Below are 22187 nucleotides of genomic sequence, written 5' to 3' on the forward strand. Positions count from 1 at the left end.
CTTTGCTAATAGTGCACATCTGACCTAAAAAGCTTGACAGATTGTCCTATTGTAGTGTTGAAGTAGATTTCTTTTGTGATAGCAGCATAATCATCTGTTTACTAGATACAATTTGACTTTGTTTAACCAGGAAAATGTTCTATACTCAGGTCATTATTAAAAGATTTGGGTGTGCACTGTTAAATTTTCAAATAAGACAGTGTATACCCCATAATGATACATCCCTGGGATTTTATTCATTTTCTAGTTGCCAGTGTTAGAACTGACCCATTTTTATTTGACTTAATTTAGCTTGTAAGTAGGCAAAATGTATAAGAAACTTAACAGTGGTACCTCCTGCTGTGGGCAAGAGACTTCTTACTTAATTCCTTTGGTATATTAAAAACTGCATACCAGTTTTGCACAACCAGTGACACAACAACAAAAGAGATGAACTTGTGTGCCAGCTTTTGCTCATTTCTTATAATATCAGGGCTCCCGTATTAGAAGATGCTGTCTCCTCTAGGCACTCCCTTATTACTACCAAACTTGTTGAAAATTAAAAAAAAAAAACTGCACACACATGCACACCCTTTTTTTTTTTTTTTTAACCCTGTGCATACATAACTCCTTTTCAGGGGAAAGCAAACAAAAAAGCAGCCACAGGTAGGTAAGTAGTGTCTAGAAACCAAGGTACTGCAGCTCCTGCCCCATAGAATCTTGGTGTGAAATGGTCGATACAGTTTCTTAATGCTTGTAATTTCAAAGTAACACTGAAGAACTGGTGAGATCAGTTCTGCCCCTGTAATCCAGTGAAATTGTTCTAGGGCCAAGATAACTGCAGGTAGGATAGCTTAAAATGAAGGATGGTTGTGGGAAAGAATTAAATATATGCCTGACTTGTCCTTTGGCAGTAAAATAAATAGAAAATTACTTGTATTAACAAATAAGCATACAGTTTAGGAATTGTGAATTTACAGTGTGAATAATCTATATGTTTAATATAGGTTTATACTTCTTGCATCTAATGTTTCCTTATTCCTGGGCTTTCTCTCTACTAGTGAGCATTTTATACTTAACTCCTGCTTCTACTCCCTGAATTATCCTGAAAAATGTGTAGTTGGAATAATTTATCAGCTACCATTTGTCTCTGATTAATCATATATAGATTGTATGTATATGGATGTAAAACCACAGGATGATTAAAATCATTCTGAAATATCTTATGTTAGAAAATAATTGTAATAGTTGACATTTGTTAAGTATCTATAATGTGACAGGCACTGTGCAAGATGAGGTAAATGTATTTACTCATATAGTGGGAACAACTTACTGAGCGCTCGCTGAGTGTACTTTTAAGACTTTCTAGAATATTTATACATGTTACTTTAATTATCCTTATAAGAACACTAAGGAGGTGGTATTATACCTATCTTGAAAATAAGAAACCTGAGGCTTAAGTTACCTAAGCTGTTACAAGTATAGTCACTTCTAACCCAGATCCATCTTGACTCCAAAGTCTGTGCTTTTTACTGCTTTGTATTATTTCTAATCCTTTTCAAAAACTCCTCCAGGCAAATAGTATTAGCCCCATTTACAGATAAGGGCTCTGAAGTATAGAGGGATTTTGTGACTTCTCTTAATTTCATGTATATTAATAGTTTCTGAACTAGGAATTGAACCCAGCTCATTCTGATGCCAAAGCCCATGCACTTTGTGATCACTTGGCAGAATCACCTCCTTTTAGCCACTGTTGCCTTCTCAGTGCAAGGCTTCTGCCTTCGGTTAGTTGCCTGTTTGATTTGACTTTTTGCTTAATAATAAATGTTACAACCCATGGCTGGTATTTCTTTTTTCCATCTTGCATCTTAAATTTATCCTTTTTAACTTGGTTCAGTCCAGCTCTCTTTTCAGTTAATTTTTTGTGCTGCGTGCTTTTATGTGTTTTAAATATGTGGGTTTTTTTCAGGTTTCTTATTGTCTGTTTTTATAAATAAACATTTTAGATCTATTATGTACCTTAATATATATTATTATATATTTGTTTTTGTCTCAGACTGACACCTTAGTCAATTTGAGAAACACAATTTGCCCATAAAGCAGTTGGACTCTGTGCAGTGATACTGAATACCTTGTCTTGTCACTTGTTTGTTGTTGTTACTTAGTCACTGAGTCACGTCGTGAACCCATGGACTGCAGCCTGCTAGGCTCTCTGTCCATGGCACTTCCCAGCCAAGAATGCTGGAGTGGGTTGACATTTTCTTCTTCGGGGGATCTTCCTGACCCAGGGTTCAAACCTGCATCTCCTGCATTGGCAGGTGTATTCTTTACCACTGAGCCACCAGGGAAGTCCATCAATTGAGTAAGCCTTATAGATAAAACTTTGTCTAAAAAGCAGGTAAGACGAGCTATAGATCTTGAGTATATAAAGCAAGTTAAGCCACCAGGTTTTCATTTGGGTCCGTGCTTGACCCAAAAGTGCTTAAAGGTCAGTGTTTCATTGATGCTGGTCTCTAATAGAATATACATTGGTCCGTTAGCCGGGCTGAATGTATTGTGCTACTAGATGCTGAAAGGGAGTAAAGAAAAATAGAAGATGTACTTACCCTCAGAGAGATTACAGCCTTGTTAAGGAAAGGCAAACGGAAGAGAAGCTATCAGTTGTAAGGCCTTGAGTGCCAGGTATTCAGAGAAGAAGGATTATCCTATTTGGGTAGCCAGAAAAGATTGACTTAATTGCGGGTGGGGATGGTATTTCAGTAAGTAGAAGTGGGGGCCAGTTTTGGCAGAGGAGAGAAACAAGTGAACACAGTCATTGTTCATTTGAAATGAAAGAATATATTTAGACATACTCAAGGGAAAGGCCAGTCAAGTTTGACAGGTCAGGGTGGGGTGGGGTGTTATAAAAACTTAGATATGTTCAGCAATATTTATAATGAACAAATCAGCATTGCATCCATGATTGTAAAGGTCTGAATTAAGATAGAAATATAAAGGTGGTTAGTGAGAAAAACAACAAACGCAAAAATGTATATAACATTTAGTCACCATCAGGTTGTTGAGGACGAAGTCAGTGATTGTCCTACTGAAATATTCATTATAAGTATTAACAGCTTCTTACATTTTGTGATGTACACAATGTACAAAGTATTTCCACATCTCTTAATCCTAACGTACAACTCTGGGGAGGAGGGTATTATCTTTTTTTTTTAATACAGCTAATTGAAAAGAGTTTAATAAATTTCCCAGGATCACAAGGAATGGTCTCAATTTCTCTAAAATAGCAGTTCTCAAAGTGTGGTCCATGGACCCCTGGGCAGAGGTTCCAAGGACCTTTTTTGGGTCCCAGAAGACAAAACTGTTTTCCTAATAATGGAGACATTGTCTTTTTTACTCTAATTCTTGCATTAATGGTCCAAAAGCAACAGTGAGCAAAACTGTTGACTCTGTAGTACAAATAAAGTCAGTGACACCAAACTAATAGTGGTTGAATTCTTGACAGTAGTCTACTTACAGTGTAAAAAAAACGCTTGTTCCACTTTAAAAGTATCCTTGATGAATCTATAAAAATGATAATTTTATTAAATCTTGACCTCTGAATACATGCCTTTTCATTATTCTGTATGATGAAATGGAAAGTATGCATAAAGTATGCTGTGTGCTGAAAAACAGTGGTTGTCCTTGGTACTCCATTTTTACCTGAGAGAACAAGAAGTAAACAGGCCATGGTTGTTTAGACTTCGGTATTTGTAGAATTTTCTCAAAAATGGTCAGGACACTTCAAGGAAAACAACTGATAGTATTGTTGAAAAGTGCTTTGTTTCCAAGTAAAAATTAGAAATTTGGAAAATGTCTACTGCCATGAGCTTGACAACATCCCAGTACTTAATGAATTTATGATGAGGTCAGTGGTGATGTTAACATTTTTTTTTAAGATATTGTGTATAATGGAATGCTTTTTAACCTTTTGAGAGATGTATATGCTCTGCTTAGTATAACTCAGCAAATCAGTATTTTCCAAATGCTCAATGACTGCATGTTCTAAAATTAGACAAGTATAAAAGATTCATTTAAGGTACAAGATCAGTGGGTTTTAATGTAGTATAGAAAGCTCATTGACGAAGTTTCAACTTCAACATTGCAACAGTTTTTAAGAAACTACATTTGACAAGTTTTGGTGTAATATTTTTTCCTTCTTCTATCTAAACTCCTTCGTGACTTCTCATTGTTCTTGTTGTACAATCTTGAACATAATCAAAGGCACTGTAGCTCAAGTCTTTTCCTACTTATCGTCTCTAAGCTCCAGACACATTGGTTTTCATTCTTTCTTGTTAAACAGCTTTATTCTGTGATATAACTTAGCTCTTTCATGTGTACAGTTTTAGTGTATTTACATAGTTGTACAGCTGTGACCACAATCTAATCTTTAAACATTTTCCTCTTCCCAAGAAGAAAACGTGTGCCTGTTCAGCAGTTGCTCCCTGTTTTCCCTGTCCTCCCCTTGCAACTACCAATCTTCAGTGTACTATCAAGAATATCACAATTACACAACATTGTAAAGCAGTTACACTTCATTTAACCAGTACTTTGCTATTTAACCAGGCTTTACAAATTGCTTTACAAATACATTTTTTTAATGCAAAAAAAAAGTAACACTATTATCTGGAAAACTACTAAAAAACTACTTCCAGTTACATATCTGCATGTATGTAGCTATATTTTTATATGCTTCAATCAAACAACGTATGAAAGTAAATTAACGCCAAAACATAATATGCAAATCCAGGTGTTTTTTTTTAAATGGAGCCAGATGCAAAAGATATTTGCACAATGTAAAACATGACAGTCTTCTCACTAAAATGTTTGTTTTGGAAAATAATTTGTTTATATAGGTATATTTATACAATATATAGTTTATTATACTTTGAAATAAGTTAATTCATATCTAAACTAATTCTTAACTTTATAATGGTAGATATCAATGGATACAACCCACACAAACAAAGGCTCTTCAATATTCTCAACACATTTTAAGAGTATAAAAGATTATCCTATGACCAAGACGTGTGAAGAGTAGTGTTTAGAAGACCAAAGACAAAATTATTCTGAGGCAGCATAGATTTTATACAAGCATAAACTGTAACAGCTCTTAGCAAAATAGAGAAAAACCTGCATGCCCAGGGAACTTACATATATTTGTTTTATCTTCCATAATGCATCTTAGAAACTGTAGTTTCAAACCAGGGATTGTCAAACCAAGACCAACTGGTTATATCAGGTTCTCTGTCTATTGTTGAAAGTTTTATGGGAACACAGACAGACTTACTTACTTATATATTGTCTGTTGCTGCTTTTGCAAAGTTGAGTGAGTGCAAAAGAGGTCTTATAGTTTACAAAGCCTGTCTGATCTCTTTTTTGTTTTCCCTGAACCCCTGTTTTAAACTCTTAATATAGTCTTTTGGGTTCATTAAAATGTCTCGTTATCTGGAGTGCTTTAATATCATCTGATTCTCTAGGTCTTGGACTCTTTGACCTTCCAGGCTCCCTTGTACCACAGTCTATAGCTTTGTGATTTGGGTTCCACCCAAGGAATTAATTTTCAAGGCCTTCTTTAAGGTTAACCAAAAGAACCCTCATTTCTGTCTTTACACTTTTCAGTCTGAATGCCTAACAAATAGTGGAACTGAGACTAGAACCAGGAGTACTGCCTTAGCACATTGTTTTTCCATGATGCTGTAGTGCTATCTGGCAGGAAGTGGTAGGTGGTTCAAAGGTGAAACAGTGAACTTATTTTTTAAAGTGCTTAGATTGAAGCAAGAATGGATCACCCAAGTGGAATTAGTTTAGGCTATTGTGCAGGATGAATCACAAGCTGGAATCAAGATTGCCAGGAGAAATAGCAGTAACGTCAGATATGCAGATGACACCACCCTAAAGAGCCTCTTAATAAAGGTGAAACCGGAGAGTGAAAAAGCTGGCTTAAAACTCAACATTCAGAAAACTAAGATGGCATCTGGTCCCATCACTTCATGGCAAATAGATGGGGAAACAATGGAAACTGACAGATTTTATTTTCTTGGGCTCCAAGATCACTGCAGACAGTTACTGCAGCCATGAAATTAAAAGCCGCTTGCTCCTTCGAAGAAAAGCAACAACAAACCAAGACAACATATTAAAAAACAGAAACATTACTTTGCCAACAAAGGTCTGTATAATCAAAGCTGTGGTTTTTCCAGTAGTCATGTACGGATGTGAGAGCTGCACAATAAAAAGGCTGGTTGCTGAAGAATTGATGCTTTCAGACTGTGGTGCTGGAGAACACTCCTGAGAGTCTCTTGGACTGCAGGAAGATCAAACCAGTCAATCCTAAAGGAAATCAGTCCTGAATATTCACTGGAAGGACTGATGCTGAAGCTCCAAAACTTTGGCCACCTGATGCAAAGAGTCAAGTCATTGGAAAAGATTCTGATGCTGGGGAAGATGGAAGTGTCAGGAGGAGAAAGGGGCGACAGAGGACTAGATGGGTGGATAGCATCACTTATTCAATGGACATGAGTTTAAGCAAACTCCAGGATATAGTGAAGGACAGGGAAGTCTGGTGTGCTGCAGTCCATGGCTTTACAAAGAGTTGGACAACTGAAAGATTGAACAACAAGAAAGAATTGGAAATGTGAGAACCATATCTGGGAAAGAGCTAAGGGCTCCATAAAAGAAGCTCTTAAGAAAGGTTTCTTATAAATTTTTAAGATTATAAGTTGATAATCATGCGGCTCATGCAATGTACCATAACTTATGAGCTAACACCAAATATATTTAAATAATTTAATGGCTTGGTTGGTGAATCAAGTATACAAATAGCTCAGATTTTATTTGAGGGGGCAGTGAAAGTTGGGTAAATAGGGCTATATGTAATTCAGTCTAGTTTTAGGCCCTTTCATTAATAAACCGAACATAAATGGAACACTTCTGTGTACAAAATACAGCATTGTAGGCTCTAGCAATATAATGGTTGGTAAAACAGGATGAAAGTGTTGATAAAAGAGTCACTGTTCTCATGAAGTTTAGTGGGGAAAACAACTAGAAACGAGCAGGTATAAATGCTGTGGAAGAAAATAACCAGGATGAGAAGAGTTAAAGTACACGTTGTGTGCAATTCCCAACACCTGCAACTCTACTCTTCCATTCAAAAAAATGTATCAGGATAGTAGTGAGTAGGGTGATCCTGAGTCTAGTTTAAATCACACCCACTCCCCAAAATGGGGGAAGTCAGTTGCAAGCCTCTACTTTTAAAAAGATTTGTGACATTTTTCATAATCTCATCTTGATTTTGTGTCATCAAGTTGCTAAGTTAAATTAAGAACTGCTAGTTTAGATAGAGTAGAGGAATGGAATTCATATGCCTTTTGGGCCTTTCATTTCATCTTTTGCTGTTTAACCAGGCGCAGCTCGCCTGTATGTTTGAGACAAGTGAGGAAAATAGTGCCAAAATGTTGAGCAATATAAAATTAGGGACTTGCCATATTTGTTTAGGTAGAAAGTAGATGAAATTGATCCTGAAGCAGTCGTTTTCATACTTTTCAAGTGGCATTTGCTAAAACTTTCAAAATAAATTTCACTAACAACTTTTAATTTTGTCAAGTACATTTCTTTTTTTTTTTTTTTTTTTAACTTTATTTTTGGCTTCACCTCGTGGCGTGCAGGATCTTAGTTCCCTGACCAAGGATTAAATGTGCACCCCCTGCAGTGGAAGCACGGAGTCTTAACCTTAACCACTGGACCACCAGGGAAATCCCATCAAGTACTTTTTTTCTTCCTGATTTTTTAAAATTAATTTTTATTGGAGTATAGTTGCTTTACAATGTTGTGTTAGTTTCTGCTGTATAGCAGAGTGAATCAGTTATATGTATACATGCATCCACTCTTAATTTCCTTCCCCTTAGGTCACCACGAATAGTGGAGTAGGGTTCCCTGCACTGCACAGCAGGTTCTCATTGGTTGATAGTAGTGCATGTATGTCAGTCCCACTCCCCCACCTTGGTAACCATGTTTCTTCCCTACGTCTGTGACTGTTTCTGTTCTGCCAATAAGTTCATCTCTGCCATCTTTCTAGATTCCACCTGTAAATGGTATTGTACCAAGTACAGTTTTAAAACCACTGTCACCATTGCAAAAAAGAAATTTTGATACAATGGAAGCAGAACAAAAATCTCAGAAAAAAGTTATTGCCATGAGTTAATGAAAAACCTCATGTACCAGCCATTAGTCAGCAGACGAAAACACTCTAGTATCCATTTCTAGCCTTTAGAAAATACTCAGAGTTCCTTTTTTGTGTGTGCTGTATTTACTTTATCACTCCTAACTTTGCCAGCAGAGACTTTAGATAATTATAGAGTTGTAAATATTAAGTCAGTTTCCCCAAATGTTAAGAACCAGTTTCCAAGTTAGAGAATAAACTGAATTAAGGGTTACATTCAGAACCTGGCTACTTAACCTTGTGTGTTAATAGCTAATTGCAAAATAAAATATCATTTCACTTAAAATTTGTTCAGTATTCTTATGATAGTTTTGATGCAATACAAATATTAGATTATACTCCCTAAGTTAATCTTTTTAGCATTAACTGGGCACTGTTCTGCCTTTGTTTATACTTTTCAGTTCTTTAAAATAGCAATATCTGTTAAGAGAGCAGTTAGCCATTTAAGTAGATTTGCTTTTACTGTCAGGGTGTACCTTTTGCCCCTCTGATAAACAGTAGCATTTATTTGGGTATTGTCTAATATTAGGAATGTCTATGTTAAGATTGAAAGATGAGCTTAGTAATGGAAGTATGTCTGTGTGTTTTATTTGATTCCCAGCTCATATTTAAGTTCTGTGAATTTGAGAGCAGATTATGCGTCGTCTAAGAACTGCTTTAGCATGTGCTTTTAAAGACTGTGCTCTCCAAAAGTATCCACTGGGATGAACGAAGAAAATATTAGGCTTTCTATTTATACTGCTTTTTTTTTTTTTTTTTTAATTAAGCTTTACTACATCTTTTATATATGGCTAGTCATTCGCACCTTTATTCAGGATGTTAAAAGTTACTAATTAATTAGGGGACAGGAAAGTGTCAGGGATAAAGCAGATGAGGTGGAACTTGAGCCGAGTTAAGAAAAAATAGTGAACATCATTTTAGGATTTGGCCATCAGTGGGGGAGGATACATGGTAAAGGGTACAAAGAAAGTCATCCTAAAGCACCCAGGCTACTGTACTTTATTTTGAGAGAAAATTCATGGTCAGTAGAGTTTGGGCAAAGAGAGGAGTATTAGAGATGACAGTCCTGTTGGAACCAAATCATTACATGTATGTGAATAAAAGAGTATAAAGTAGAGATTAATTTGTGGAAGGCCTTATATGTCATATAAGGAAGGTAGACTTTATAGATGGTAGAAAACAGTATGAATTTTGTAATGGGAATATAAATTAATTGGACTGGTATAAATAATGTTGGGAAGTGAGCAATGGCAGGGAAGCCCTTGAAGAATTTCTCCTAATGTCTCATTTACATGTCTGTTTTTCATATTAGTTTATTATAGTACAGTTTCCACTAGTAGAAAGTTTTATTTAGCTATATATATTGAGCTCCTGAAACAATGTCTGACACATGGTAGGTATTTAATAAATCTTGATTTGCGTGAATACCATTCAAGAGAAGCTACTTTAATAATTCACCCAGCTTGATGGTGAAGCTTACAACAGTGTTGGGGGAGGGGGAACTATGGGTAACAGGCAGAACTTAAGTTCTCAGTTTTCCTTCAACTGTTAGCTGTAGTGGAGCTGATCAGAAGTAAAAGATTCACCTCACTAGGATGGCTGAGTCAATTAGTGTGTGAACCTGTGACTCTAAAGCATTTTATATGTTACTAAGTGCTAACAAAGGTCCATCTAGTCAAGGCTGTGTTTTTCCAGTGGTCGTGTATGGATGTGAGAGTTGGACTGTGAAGAAAGCTGAGCGCCGAGGAATTGGTGCTTTTGAACTGTGGTGTTGGAGAAGACTCTTGAGAGTCCCTTGGTCTGCAAGGAGGTCCAACCAGTCCATTCTAAAGGAGATCAGTCCTGGGTGTTCTTTGGAAGGACTGATGCTAAAGCTGAAACTCCAGTACTTTGGCCACCTCATGCAAAGAGTTGACTCATCCGGAAAAGACTCTGATGCTGTGACTCATTGGAAAAGACTCTGATGCTGGGAGGGATTGGGGGGAGGAGGAGAAGGGGACGACAGAGGATGAGATGGCTGGATGGCATCACCAACTCGATGGACATGGGTTTGGGTGAACTCCGGGAGTTGGTGATGGACAGGGAGGCCTGGCGTACTGCAGTTCATGGGGTCGCAAAGAGTCGGACACGACTGAGCGGCTGAACTGAATTGAACTGAAGTCTCATCTGAGTGAGAGGTTACTTTTAAAATGAGGTTAGTTTTAAAGGTAATAGTGAAGTCGAACAAGATGAAAGCCTAAGTCAAGATAATTTTCCTTGCTTTTCTGCAGACCTTGTTTTAATAACAAATCATAATATATTTCAATGTGAATACAATTTCTTTTCTTTTTGTATAACTTCCCTCTGTTAGGGCTTCCCTCGTGGCTCAGCTGGTAAAGAACACCTACAGTGCGGGAGACCTGGGTTCGACCCCTGGGTTGGGAAGATCAAAGTTTATGTATAGTGCTTTGTAGTTAACAGTCTGCTTTCACATCCTATTTAATCCTTAAAAGAACCTTACGTGAAGTTAGTAGATTTTGTCCCATATGACCATTGAGGAAAGGGGTTTAGAGTGATTCAGCCTCAAATCACATAACTAATACTTGATTGAATTTATATTTGGCATTAAATGTAGAGAGGCAGAAAGGAAAGATTTGTGAGGGCAGACTCTGGAGTCAGAACTGGATTTTAGTCTCAAAACTTAATAACCCTATATCTTAGGCAATTTATGTCATCTCTTTATGGCCTCAGTTTCTTTATCCATAGGTTGGGGTACTTACCCTAGTTTTTGTAGATATACACTGTCCAATATGGTAGTCATTTGCCACATATGGCTATTCAACATTCTTTATTTTCATACTATCTTACTAATTTTGTTGTCAGTTGCTAAGTCATGTCTGACTCTTTTGTAATCCCATGGTGAGATTCCCCAGGCAAGAATGGGTTGCCATTCCTTCTCCAGGGGATCTTCCCAACCCGGGGATCTAACCTGTATCTGTTACATTGGCAGGTGGATTCTATTCTGCTAAACCACCAGGGAAGCCCATCTTAATAGTTTTTAATATTGATTACATTTTGAAATGATAGTGTTTTGGATAGTGTGTTGGGTGAAATACAAAAATTAATGTTATATATTTTTTTAATATATGCTGAAATTTTTAAATCATGTTTGTGGTTTGTATTATACTTCTGTTGGACAGTATTCTGCTAGACCAAGAGGTAGCAAACTCTGGACCACACACCCCACCCCCACCCCCCAACCCCCCTGCCAACAAATTCAGCCAGATATGCCTAATTTTTATAAATAGAACTTACTAGAACATGGCCACACCCATTTCATTCTGTGTGGTATGTGACTGCTTTTCATGCTACAGCAGCAGGATTATTTCGTTGCTACATACATATCTATTCGGGCTGCAAGGCCTGAAATATTTAGGGTGTGATCCTTTATAGAAAATGTTTGCTGGAAATTCCCTGTCAGTCCAGTGATTAAGACTCTGCAATTTTACTGCTGAGGGCACAGGTTCAGTTCCTGGCTGGAGAACTAAGATCCCACAGGCCACGCAGCCAGAGCAAAAAGAAAACTGTTGCTGACCTTTGCTCTAGATTGTAATTGATAGATGCTTCATGTGCTTAATCGTTGCTTAAGAGTGAATGTGAGAGACAGAAAGTACATCAGTGGTGGGTCAGTGGACCAGAGGGGGAAAGATAGTGGGGAGTGAGTGTTAATGGATGCCAGGTTTCTTTTGGGGGACAGTGAAAAGGTTCTGGAGTTAGATAGCAGTGATAGTTGTGCAACTTCGAAGATACCAGGAACCACTGAGTTGTGCACTTGAAAAGATGGTGTCTCAAATTTTTTTCTTTAAGTGGATATGAGCCTGGTTTGATAGATGTAATAAAGCAGTACATTAAAACATGTTCATGATAATGGGAACATGTAAAGAAACATGCACATCAACTGTGGAGAATATAAGAAAAAATTGTAATCGTTTTTTATATATTCTGATGTCACTTGAAATTATTTGTCAGTAGTTTCTTAATAAGAAAAGCGATTAGCTGTCATTTATTGCTTACTCAAACTGTCATTTACTGCTTACCCTGTTCTTTTTCATTGTAAACTTGATAGTGTACAATAGCACATACATAGCCAATCTCAGTAAATAAACAAGTATAAATTAACAACTATAAATAAAATCTGTGTTTTATGAATAGTAGTTCTCTTCTGAAAACACTTATCATGACTTTGTGAAATTTTTAGCAAGCTTTTGAAAGGAGAAAATATTAGCAGAAGGGAATTGGAAGGCCATTCTAAAAATGTCCGTATCTTGCATGCGTGTAGGTGTTTTTTCTTGAATGAATTACTGTACATGTACCATATTCAAATCTTAGATATTTTAACACTGCTTTGGAACTGACAAAATATTGGCTGCTTTGTGCAATTGACTCATTAATTTGTTATACATAGAATATGCCAGTAATCTGTTTTTCGAAATCAAAAAACCAACAATCAGGACATCATTTTCTTTCTGACCACTTGCAGTAGCCTTTTGTTTTATTGTGCTGAGAACACCATGGCATAGTGCCTTATTTATGATTTAGGGTAGGATAACATGATGTCTAAGACCACAGACTTTGGAGCCGGATAGACCTATTTCCTAATCCGTTAACTTCATGTGACCCAGAGCAGCCTATTTAATATTGAACATCTCTAAATCTTTGTTTTCTCATCTCTAAAATGGGAATAATACTGTCTTCAGTGATTTTTTTTTTTTTTTAAGGAATAAAGAATTAAGTGTAAAGTACTTAGCATATAGTAACGACTAAATAAATGATAACCTCATACTATTATTGCCATGTAATATGTTAAGTTTTTTAATCAAACATTAAGTTTTTTTAGTTGTCAGCATCATACATTTCATTATGTATTTTACTGACTTCTACCTTTTCGAAAACATAATGAAATATTAAGTAACATTCTATTTTATTTTCAGTCAAAGAAAAATAAGAAGAAATCAAAGTCAGATGCTAAAGCAGTGCAAAACAGTTCACGCCATGATGGAAAGGAAGTTGATGAAGGTACTTGAGCAAGTGAAAGGACTGTAGAAAAAAAAAGTTTTATGTTTTAACCAAGGTGCATTATATAAAAGCCGCATTTGTTTTGCTTAATCTAGTATTTAGCTCTTCTGTTTAATAACTCGAGATTTTAATGTACACATCAGTGACATTATTAGGAGACACTTTTTCCCCTAAATTATTTAAGGATCTAATAGTTCTATCCTTAAAGGGAACTGCCTTGAAATTTAAGGTCTAGCTCAATATCTTGAGCAATTTAAAAACCATTCATTTTGTCTTTGTTTCCTAGAAGTGTGGCTTGGGTTTTTCCCATTGTTCTTAAATATACCATCCCTAGAAGACTCTGTACAAAATTTTTAAGTAAGCCATTTATTGTCCTCACCTAATAAACCCATAGTATATATAACACTCCCCTACTAGTTCTACCCAGCAAGATAAAAAAAGATACAAGATAACTTACATCAATTTTTTTCTAAACCATAGATGACAGATCTGATCAAAATTACCAGAATAAATAATGGCAATTAGCTGCCTGAAACAGCACAATTAGAATAAATTCATAGGATAAATGAATATAATCAGCACTCTTGGTTTTTAGTTTAATATCTAAATTTATCATATTTCAGGTGCCCCACCCTATTTCCCCCCCAAAATCGCAACCTTTTTGTCTTCCCCCTACTGAATAACACTTTTTTTTCTGGGGCTATGTCAGGAGCCTGGGAAACTAAAATTAGTCACAGAGAGAAACGACAGCAGCGTAAACGTGATAAGGTGCAGTCTGATTCTGGTTCATTGGATTCAACTATCCCTGGGATAGAAAATACCATCACAGTTACCACCGAGCAAGTTACAACTGCATCATTTCCTGTTGGTTCCAAGAAGAATAAAGGTATATTAGTGGAACATAAGAGTGATACATCAAATCCAATTTCTTTTAATCAGATGTACAAAATATCATTATATCGAAATCTGGCTATTTTGAACCGCTTACCTCATTGTGCTGATATACCCTTCTTCGTGAGAGCATTGTGGACCACATATTGGTTTACCTGGTACCAGCAGTGTCACTTGTTACATACTGCCTAATGAATGACCTATTAAATTAAAGTTGCCTTTCTGCCTTGAGTCACATGAGAAAATGATTGCTGCTTTTTTCTCAAGGTAATTGCCTTGACCTAGCTCTCTTAACATCTCCATTTTTTATAGTGGACATTCATTTAATGAAATGACTTGTCACCATTCTGCATGTTGGGTGCTTCCATTCCAAGATGAAACAAGCATGTTCTGGATAGTGTGGGTTCTATCTGAACTTCTTATCACTCCGACTCTTTGAGAATGCTGTAGATGTTTGATAAAGCTAGACTGGAACTGCAAACATTATGGAGCTAATGCTTTTCCCAAGTTTTCAAATGTTCAGACTATCCGATACTGATGGCCTCTTGGTAATTCTTCCATTGCTGTCATTTTTACCCTGGGGACATCAGTCTGCAGTGATGCTGTTCATCTTGCTTCAAAGCAGTGGCTTTCCTGCCTTTACCTTTTCATTAATCGCCAGCACTTCCCCCTTGTCTTCAGACCTGTGTCTTGGCCTTGATAGCTTTTGTTTTTTTGCTGCATGGATTGGTGGAATTTATGGCTGCGGCACAGCACTGATCTCTGCTCGCCCGTTCCACTGTCGCCTGATGGCCCTGCTGTGGCATTTGTGTTGCTCGCCCTTTTTCACTGTTTGCTGCATGCCTTCCTTGCTAGCGCAGTCCTGTGTCATGCTGATTTCTTGATACATTATGATCATTATGCTTTTTAGTGTCAGAGAAATATCAGTAGTGTCTTTGTTATAACGTGTGGTCTCACCTCTTGCCATATTTCCTAAATCCTGGTCCAGATATTGGCAAAATTGTTCTTAAGTTGATGTGTTTGCTTCCAGGATTGTTGAAAAGGCAGCTAGCTGGTATTGTTGAGAGGTGGCAAAGTTGAATCCAATTACAGAGCCCAGTTCTCCAATTCCTCCTTTAAAGAATCTTGATAACCATTGTAGAACAGGAGACTCTATATCTACTTGGGCAATTTTCCAGGTCCTTTATTGGCATTTTAGTTGACTAAGAATATGGTAACTAGAGAACTCAATTCCTAAGAACATGTGAAATATGTTGTGAGTAAAACTCTTTTCCAGTATAAGACTTTAGTACTTCAAGGAACAATTTATTATAAATAATTAGTAAAAAATTAATTTGTATGTTACTCCTAATTTTAATGTGCATAATAACCTATTTAGTATTAAACAAATTTTATTTTTATTTCAACCAGGTGATTCTCATCTAAATGTTCAAGTTAGCAACTTTAAGTCTGGAAAAGGAGATTCTACACTTCAGGGTGAGAGAAATTACATGTAACTTAAATTGAAGGCCCATCAAAGTATTAATAGAAACATATATATCTGTCTCTTTCCTCACATGAATGACACTGAAAGGAAAAAAAAAGTCTTAGAAATGATTTTAATTACTAAAGTAACATAATCATAGTTCAGAGATTTTGGAAAATAGATAAACAGAAAAGTCACTTCCACTTCTAACGGTACATTGCTTTATTCTCATTGTTCATCCCTCTCCCTTGTATGAAAAAACATTTTTTTAGTAATAGTTTATATGCAATTTTGATTCTTACTTGTTTAATCCAATAGAGAATTAAACAATTACATTGTTTAATCCAATAGAGAAAAAGATTTCTTTTTTCCCATGGACTTGGGTTTTATATAGGCATATATGGGATAAAAGACTTTTATTCTGTGTATTAAATAAGAAACCTTAATACCTTTAATCTTCTAAACTGCTTCCTGAACAGTATCAAATCTTTCATAATAAATGGACTGTGCTCTAAAATTATACAGTACTTCACAAAAGGAAAATATATTTTATTTATTGATTTATGATAAAGATTGAATTAAGTAGAGAGTGGTATCTGTTACCTAAAAACTGAAGTGTTTGTAGTAAAACAAAAATTCAGAAATGAAGAAGCAACTTCTTATTTCAGACTTGTTCTTAACACTTTCAGCTTCCTTCGTACTCAATCCTGGCTACACATTACAGCCATCTAGGAACCTTAGAAAGCCACACATGTATATAAAAAGAAACATGTACTTATATACACACACCTATGTATATTTATATGTGTGTGTGTGTATACACAGATACATGCTTTACACATATGTATGGATACCTGCATGTAAATGTGTACACACAAACATACTGATGCCTGGGCTCTACCCCTCATAATTTTGATTTTGATTGATTTGGGCTGAGGTTCTAATGTCTTCAGTTCAGTCACTGAGTAGTATCCGACTCTTTGTGACCCCATGGACTGCAGCATGCCAGGCTTCCCTGTCCATCACCAACTCCCAGAGCTTACTGAAATTCAAACTCCAGTGTCTACATCTAAGAAATTTTTCATTTGATTTTATGTGTAGCCAGGTTTTAGAATCACTGCCTTAGACATAATATATATGGATAAACATTTAAGGAAAGAGCATGTAACTAAGGGGAAGCCTTTGTGTTTTTAGTGGGTGAGTATTCTGAGTATACCAGAATATTTGTTTTCCTGTTTGCTCTCTTGTACTTTTGAGCAGGTCAGTCTGCTTTTGAAAACATTATTACTGTGTGAATATATATATATATATATATATAAGTTCAAACCTACTTGTATTTTTTAAAAGTCATCGATGGTGGTCATGTTACTTTTCACATCCTTCCATTTTATCTTTAAAGCTTGATCTGTTTAGAGGACAGTAGGGGGAAAATGAGTGATAGATGTAAGCCAAGCGATTATGGAAATTTGAAAATACTCCAGTTTTAACAAGGAGTCATGTATCCATTTTTAATCTTTGTTTTCTCTTCTTTAAGTTTCTCCAGGATTGAATGAAAACCTCACTATAAATGGAGGAGGCTGGAATGAAAAGTCTATGAAACTCTCCTCACAGATCAGTGCAGGTGAGGAGAAGTGGAACTCTGTTTCACCTGCTCCTGCAGGCAAGAGGAAAACCGAGCCATCTGCTTGGGGTCAAGACACTGGAGATGCTAATGCAAATGGAAAAGACTGGGGAAGGAGTTGGAATGACCGATCAATATTTTCTGGCATTGGTAAGAGCTGTTAGAAAATTTTAAGCTAGTTTAAAATGCTTATCTGGTACATTTAAAATTTTCCAAGAATGAAAAACAGATCCATTGGTAGAAAAATTAGTCAAGCTGTACAGAAAGAAAATGATTAACTCATCTCAGATCCTTCACATGGAGCAAACTGGGAATTAAATAAGTGAATAATAGCATTCATTATTTACTCTTAATGCTTTCATGTGCTTTTATCACGTTTGATTATCAGTGTAGCTAACTAGTATAATTGTGTATTTTTAGTCTTATAATAAGTGTAATGTGTGAGCAGACTTCTAGATTAATTTCAGCAGTACTACTATTGAGTTTAAATAAAAGTAATAAATGGAGGTACAGTTTCTAGCATCAATTTTATATACTGTTTTACAGTCTACAAAATGGCTGTTGCTAATTAATTTTTCCCCTAGATTCTAAAGATAAAGACTATTAGAGCCTTATTTCTGTTTAGAGCCTTCAAGTTAAAAGCAACTTAATTTCAGGTTGTGTGTGTGATAGAAAACGGATGCATATTTAATATGAAAAACTGCAAAAAAGAGAAGGAAAAACCTACTCTTAAATCATATCACCCAGTGACGGCCTTTCCTTATGGTCTTCTTTTTTTTTCCTGTGTACAAGTTCAGTATTTTCTTTTTTTCCCCCATAATCCAAATCATGTGTACATTTTTGTTTTCCTCCTCCCTCACTTAATATTGTACCTCAAACATTTTCTTTACTTTCTGTATTTCATTTAATGATCCTATAATACATTGTGTAAGCATAGCATAGACAATCACTGTTCCTACATTATCAGAGAAATAACTTTTCTTTTTTTAAAAGAAATATAAATGATGTTGTAGTGAATATATTTGTTGGGGGTTACTTCTTTAGGAGAGATTCTTGAAAGTGATTGGATTAAAGGAAATATGAATGTTTGCAATGCTCTACGACATGTTGTCAAAGTATTTTCTAGGAAAGTTCTAATTTATACTGTCAGCATCAGTATGAGTGTCATTTATCATATGTATATTACCAAGGTTGACTATTCTTTTTTTTTAATCTTTTCTAATTTAATAAGAAAAAAATACATAAATTATTTTGATTAACTTTTTTAAACCACTAATGGGGATGAATATTTTTCACAACTTTCTTGATCATTTCTATTTCTTTCATAAATTGTTTATTCATGTTCTTTGCCCATTTGTGTAATAGCCTCTTGTTTTTTGTGCTTTAATTTGTAATTCCTTGTGCATTAAACATATCTTTTCTGTTATGCTCATTGCAGGTTTATTTTAGTTTGGGGGATTGATAATTACAGAATTTTTAGTGTTTAAGTAGAAAAAACTATTTCTTCCTATGTTATTTGCTTTTCCCATCACTTCCAAGCTTAGAAAAACTCAAGTTGAGCAACATCCCCAAGAAACAAACCTCAGATCATTTGCTAATATTGTTCTTAAGTTTGTTCTCTCTCCCCCTGCAGTGTCCAAAAATTGTGTAGAAATATCAAAATTTGTTTTGTAAAAGACAGTCCCTAAATTCCTAGCCTCATTCCAGCAGTGATAAAAGAATAACTTTCTATGGTATAAAGCATCCTTTCACACTTAATAAAAGAAATGGTCATGTTTAATCAAGTAATCTTTAGAACTATGACCTTTTGAGATATTTGTAATTTACTTGTAAAAGCTATATAGTGTTATCATAATTAGGACATAAATTAGATGGTAGTACTTGCATAATGTTGCTGTAGATAAAAATTAAGCATCAGATTAGAGTTCCTGCCTAGATGGATTTAGGACCTTTATTGAAATTGAAAGGAACTGTATTAAATGAGGGTTGCAGTTAGTTTCTGAGAAGAGGCAGATGTGACTGCCCTCATAGATGTATATGTTCCTAAAAATACTCATATGTAAGTAGGAAATTGCTTTAAAAATGTTGAGAAGATATCATTGTATAGTGGAATGAGCATGTTCCTAGTAATTTGGTACGAATCCCTATTTTTCCACATACTGGCTTTTATGGAGATTAGACTAGTTATTGAACCTTTGTGAACCTCATATTTAAGTAGTTTAAAGGATTGGCTAGAATGAGAGTCAAGTACCAAGTTTCAGTGCCTGATCCAGGCTAGTAGTAGCTTCATTGTGGCGCACAATCAGCTGTGTTGCCATAGTAGAGAAAACATGGACTTGGAAAGTTGGCTCTGGTTCCAGGCTGGCTCAGGTGTTTTCTGTCAGCAAGTCACTTAACTGCTCTGAAACTTTGCCTAGCAGCGTTGCCCTAAGGATTAGAGGTATTTGGTGTCAAGAGCCCAGTACATAACAGACATTCAATAAACAGCCACTATTACTGTACTAGGTGGTTCTGATCTCTCAGGGTATCTTTAAATATTATTATCATAGTTTTAAATCTTTACGTGTCTTTCAAGTTTCATTGCAAATTGAAGGTTCCAAGTGACGTTCTTTATTTTAACAGCTGCTTGGTCTAGTGTGGATAGGGGAATGAATACCTCTGAACAGAATTCTGCTTCTTTTGCATCTCTCACACTTAACTCTGCTGTTTCTGGTATGTGAAAACAGTCTTTCATTTAGTTAACAAAAAATTTTCTGTTTAATTTTAGCACTTGTTCTTTGAAAAAATAATCAGAGTCAAGTACTACTAGCCAAATAAATTATAGATAAACAACATAAAGTAGCAAAGGCCTTGAAACGGAGAGCGGAAGACCTAAACTCTTACTGCTGGTGGCTTAGTTCCTTTTATTGTGTAGATAGGAAGATTCTGTGGCCTAACATAACTGAAAGCATGTTGGCACTCATGCAGACGAATGCAAATATTAATAGAAGGCCTTCCTTCAAAGTCATGACACTTCTGTTACTAGTTTATTCCATTATTACTAACCAAACTACCATCAATCCAGCATTACTTACATAGATATGCCATTTATCAATAATAATTCATGGTCCCAGTGTGCTGATCATGTAGTTCCACAGCGTCTGGAATCACTAGTCTAGAAGAGAGGTCAGCAAACTTTTTCTGTAAAGGGCCCAATAATAAATATTTTAGGCTATGTGGGCCATTCTGCCTTTGTAGCACGGAAGCAGCCAGAGGCAATGCATAAACCAGATGAGTGTATCTGGGTGAAATTTTGTTCTCTTTCTTTCAACCATTTAAAAATATAAAAACTGTTCTTGGCTCCTGGGCACCTACCAAAAGGGGGGTGGCTAGATTTGGCTTATGAGTTGTGATTTACCAACCCCCAGTCTTACAGGCTACATTGTAGTTCCAGAGGTACCACTGTAGTTCCAGAGGTACAAGTTAATTTCTTCCTTCATTTGGTGACTTTGTACAACAGGGATGCTGTTCTCTCCATATATTCAGAGAAAGCTGCTAAAGAAATAGCAACAGTGTTACTATAGTCTTTCTAAGCAACTAATGTGCTAATTATATATGAATTTTATAGGGTTGTTCTGGTTGTTCGTTTATTTTTAAAATATGTAACCATTTTGAGTTTATGTCAAGCATGTTAGTGGTAAGCTAATCTACAACCAACTGAAAATCTGTGAAGACTTCTATGAAAGGAAGTGATTATGGCTAAGTGTCTTATACAAACATATTCTTAACCCTTTCTTTATATCAGTGGCTCTGAATCCAAAGTGAGTATCAGAGTCACCTAAGAAGGACTCCAAAACACATGCAAATTCTGATGCAGAAGGTCCAGGGTATATGAATCCCTGATGGAGAAGCACTGCTTTACATTTCCATGCTAAAATGAGCTTATGTCAGTAGAGCCAAACATCTTCGAATGTGTATGCCCTGAAAACTGTAAGCAGAATTTTGTGGAAGTCCTGGACAGTAGTCTGACCACAGCTTTCATCACACTGCTTACGGGCAGTGTGACTCCCACTCACCACACCTGTTCCCCACCTCCCAGAGAAATGAAGACAAAAAATTTAGGAGATAATTTTCTCTTCTCTGTAAGTGCGCTTGAACTTAACTTGGTCTCCAAACCGCCGGCACAACTCTCTAAATTCTCTTTGGCTTCTTTCTGCCTCACTTGTCTAAATATCATCTATTTCTTTTGTCTTTTTCCTTAGAAAGTTCTAGCGAACTCAGACATTTTCTAGTTCTCTCCTTCACAGTTCTAAGGATATAGGGATATTCTGAAACATCTAGGATTTTTTTTTTTAATGCTTTATTACTTTTCATTAAGAAAAATAAAATTTTTTTGACTTGAAATTTGGAGATAGCCAATTTGAAGTATATTTTATAAAAGATAAAATCTAATGGATCGGTACTAGGGAAAAAATAGATTTCTGGTCAGTGAATTCAATCTAGTGATTATCATGCTTAATCTAAAATTACCCTCAATTCTACTTTATCTTAACTCTTTTTCTAATGTCTGAATTTTTCCTTTTAGGAGAAATGAAAAATAATTAAATCTTCGTGTGCAAAGTATAGAACTATTGTTATGAAACATCATTAGAAATTTCCATTTTTAATTTTATTGCATTCGTTTTCATTTAAGGGTCTACCGCTGAGCCAGTTTCTCAGTCTACCACTTCTGATTATCAGTGGGATGTTAGCCGTAATCAACCCTATATCGATGATGAATGGTCTGGGTTAAGTATGTCCTTTTATTAGTTTACTTTTGTTTTGTTTTCAGAATTTTCTTTCTAGCACCCTGAATTCATGTTTATGTTTTAATTTTAAATCTAATTTTTCACCTTTTAGGTCATAGCAGTATAACTTAATACCAAATGTGTACTACAAACCGA

At 35.8% G+C, this 22187-nt stretch overlaps 1 protein-coding gene across 3 annotated transcripts in view; it reads left to right on the plus strand.

Annotated features, from left to right (window-relative positions):
* MTDH (metadherin) overlaps positions 1-22187 on the plus strand; it is a 54480-nt gene that overhangs the window by 16336 nt on the left and 15957 nt on the right. The window contains exons 3-8 of one of the 3 annotated variants that reach the window (XM_070383009.1): positions 13204-13288; positions 13998-14174; positions 15590-15655; positions 17179-17415; positions 19888-19977; positions 21938-22036. In XM_070383009.1, coding sequence (XP_070239110.1) covers positions 13204-13288; positions 13998-14174; positions 15590-15655; positions 17179-17415; positions 19888-19977; positions 21938-22036 — 754 coding nt within the window. The remainder of the gene's footprint in view (positions 1-13203; positions 13289-13997; positions 14175-15589; positions 15656-17178; positions 17416-19887; positions 19978-21937; positions 22037-22187) is intronic. The other 2 variants (XM_070383010.1, XM_070383011.1) reach the window with 2 other exon arrangements.

This window comes from Bos mutus, chromosome 14 (genome assembly GCF_027580195.1).
Source record: "Bos mutus isolate GX-2022 chromosome 14, NWIPB_WYAK_1.1, whole genome shotgun sequence".
NCBI lineage: Eukaryota > Metazoa > Chordata > Mammalia > Artiodactyla > Bovidae > Bos > Bos mutus.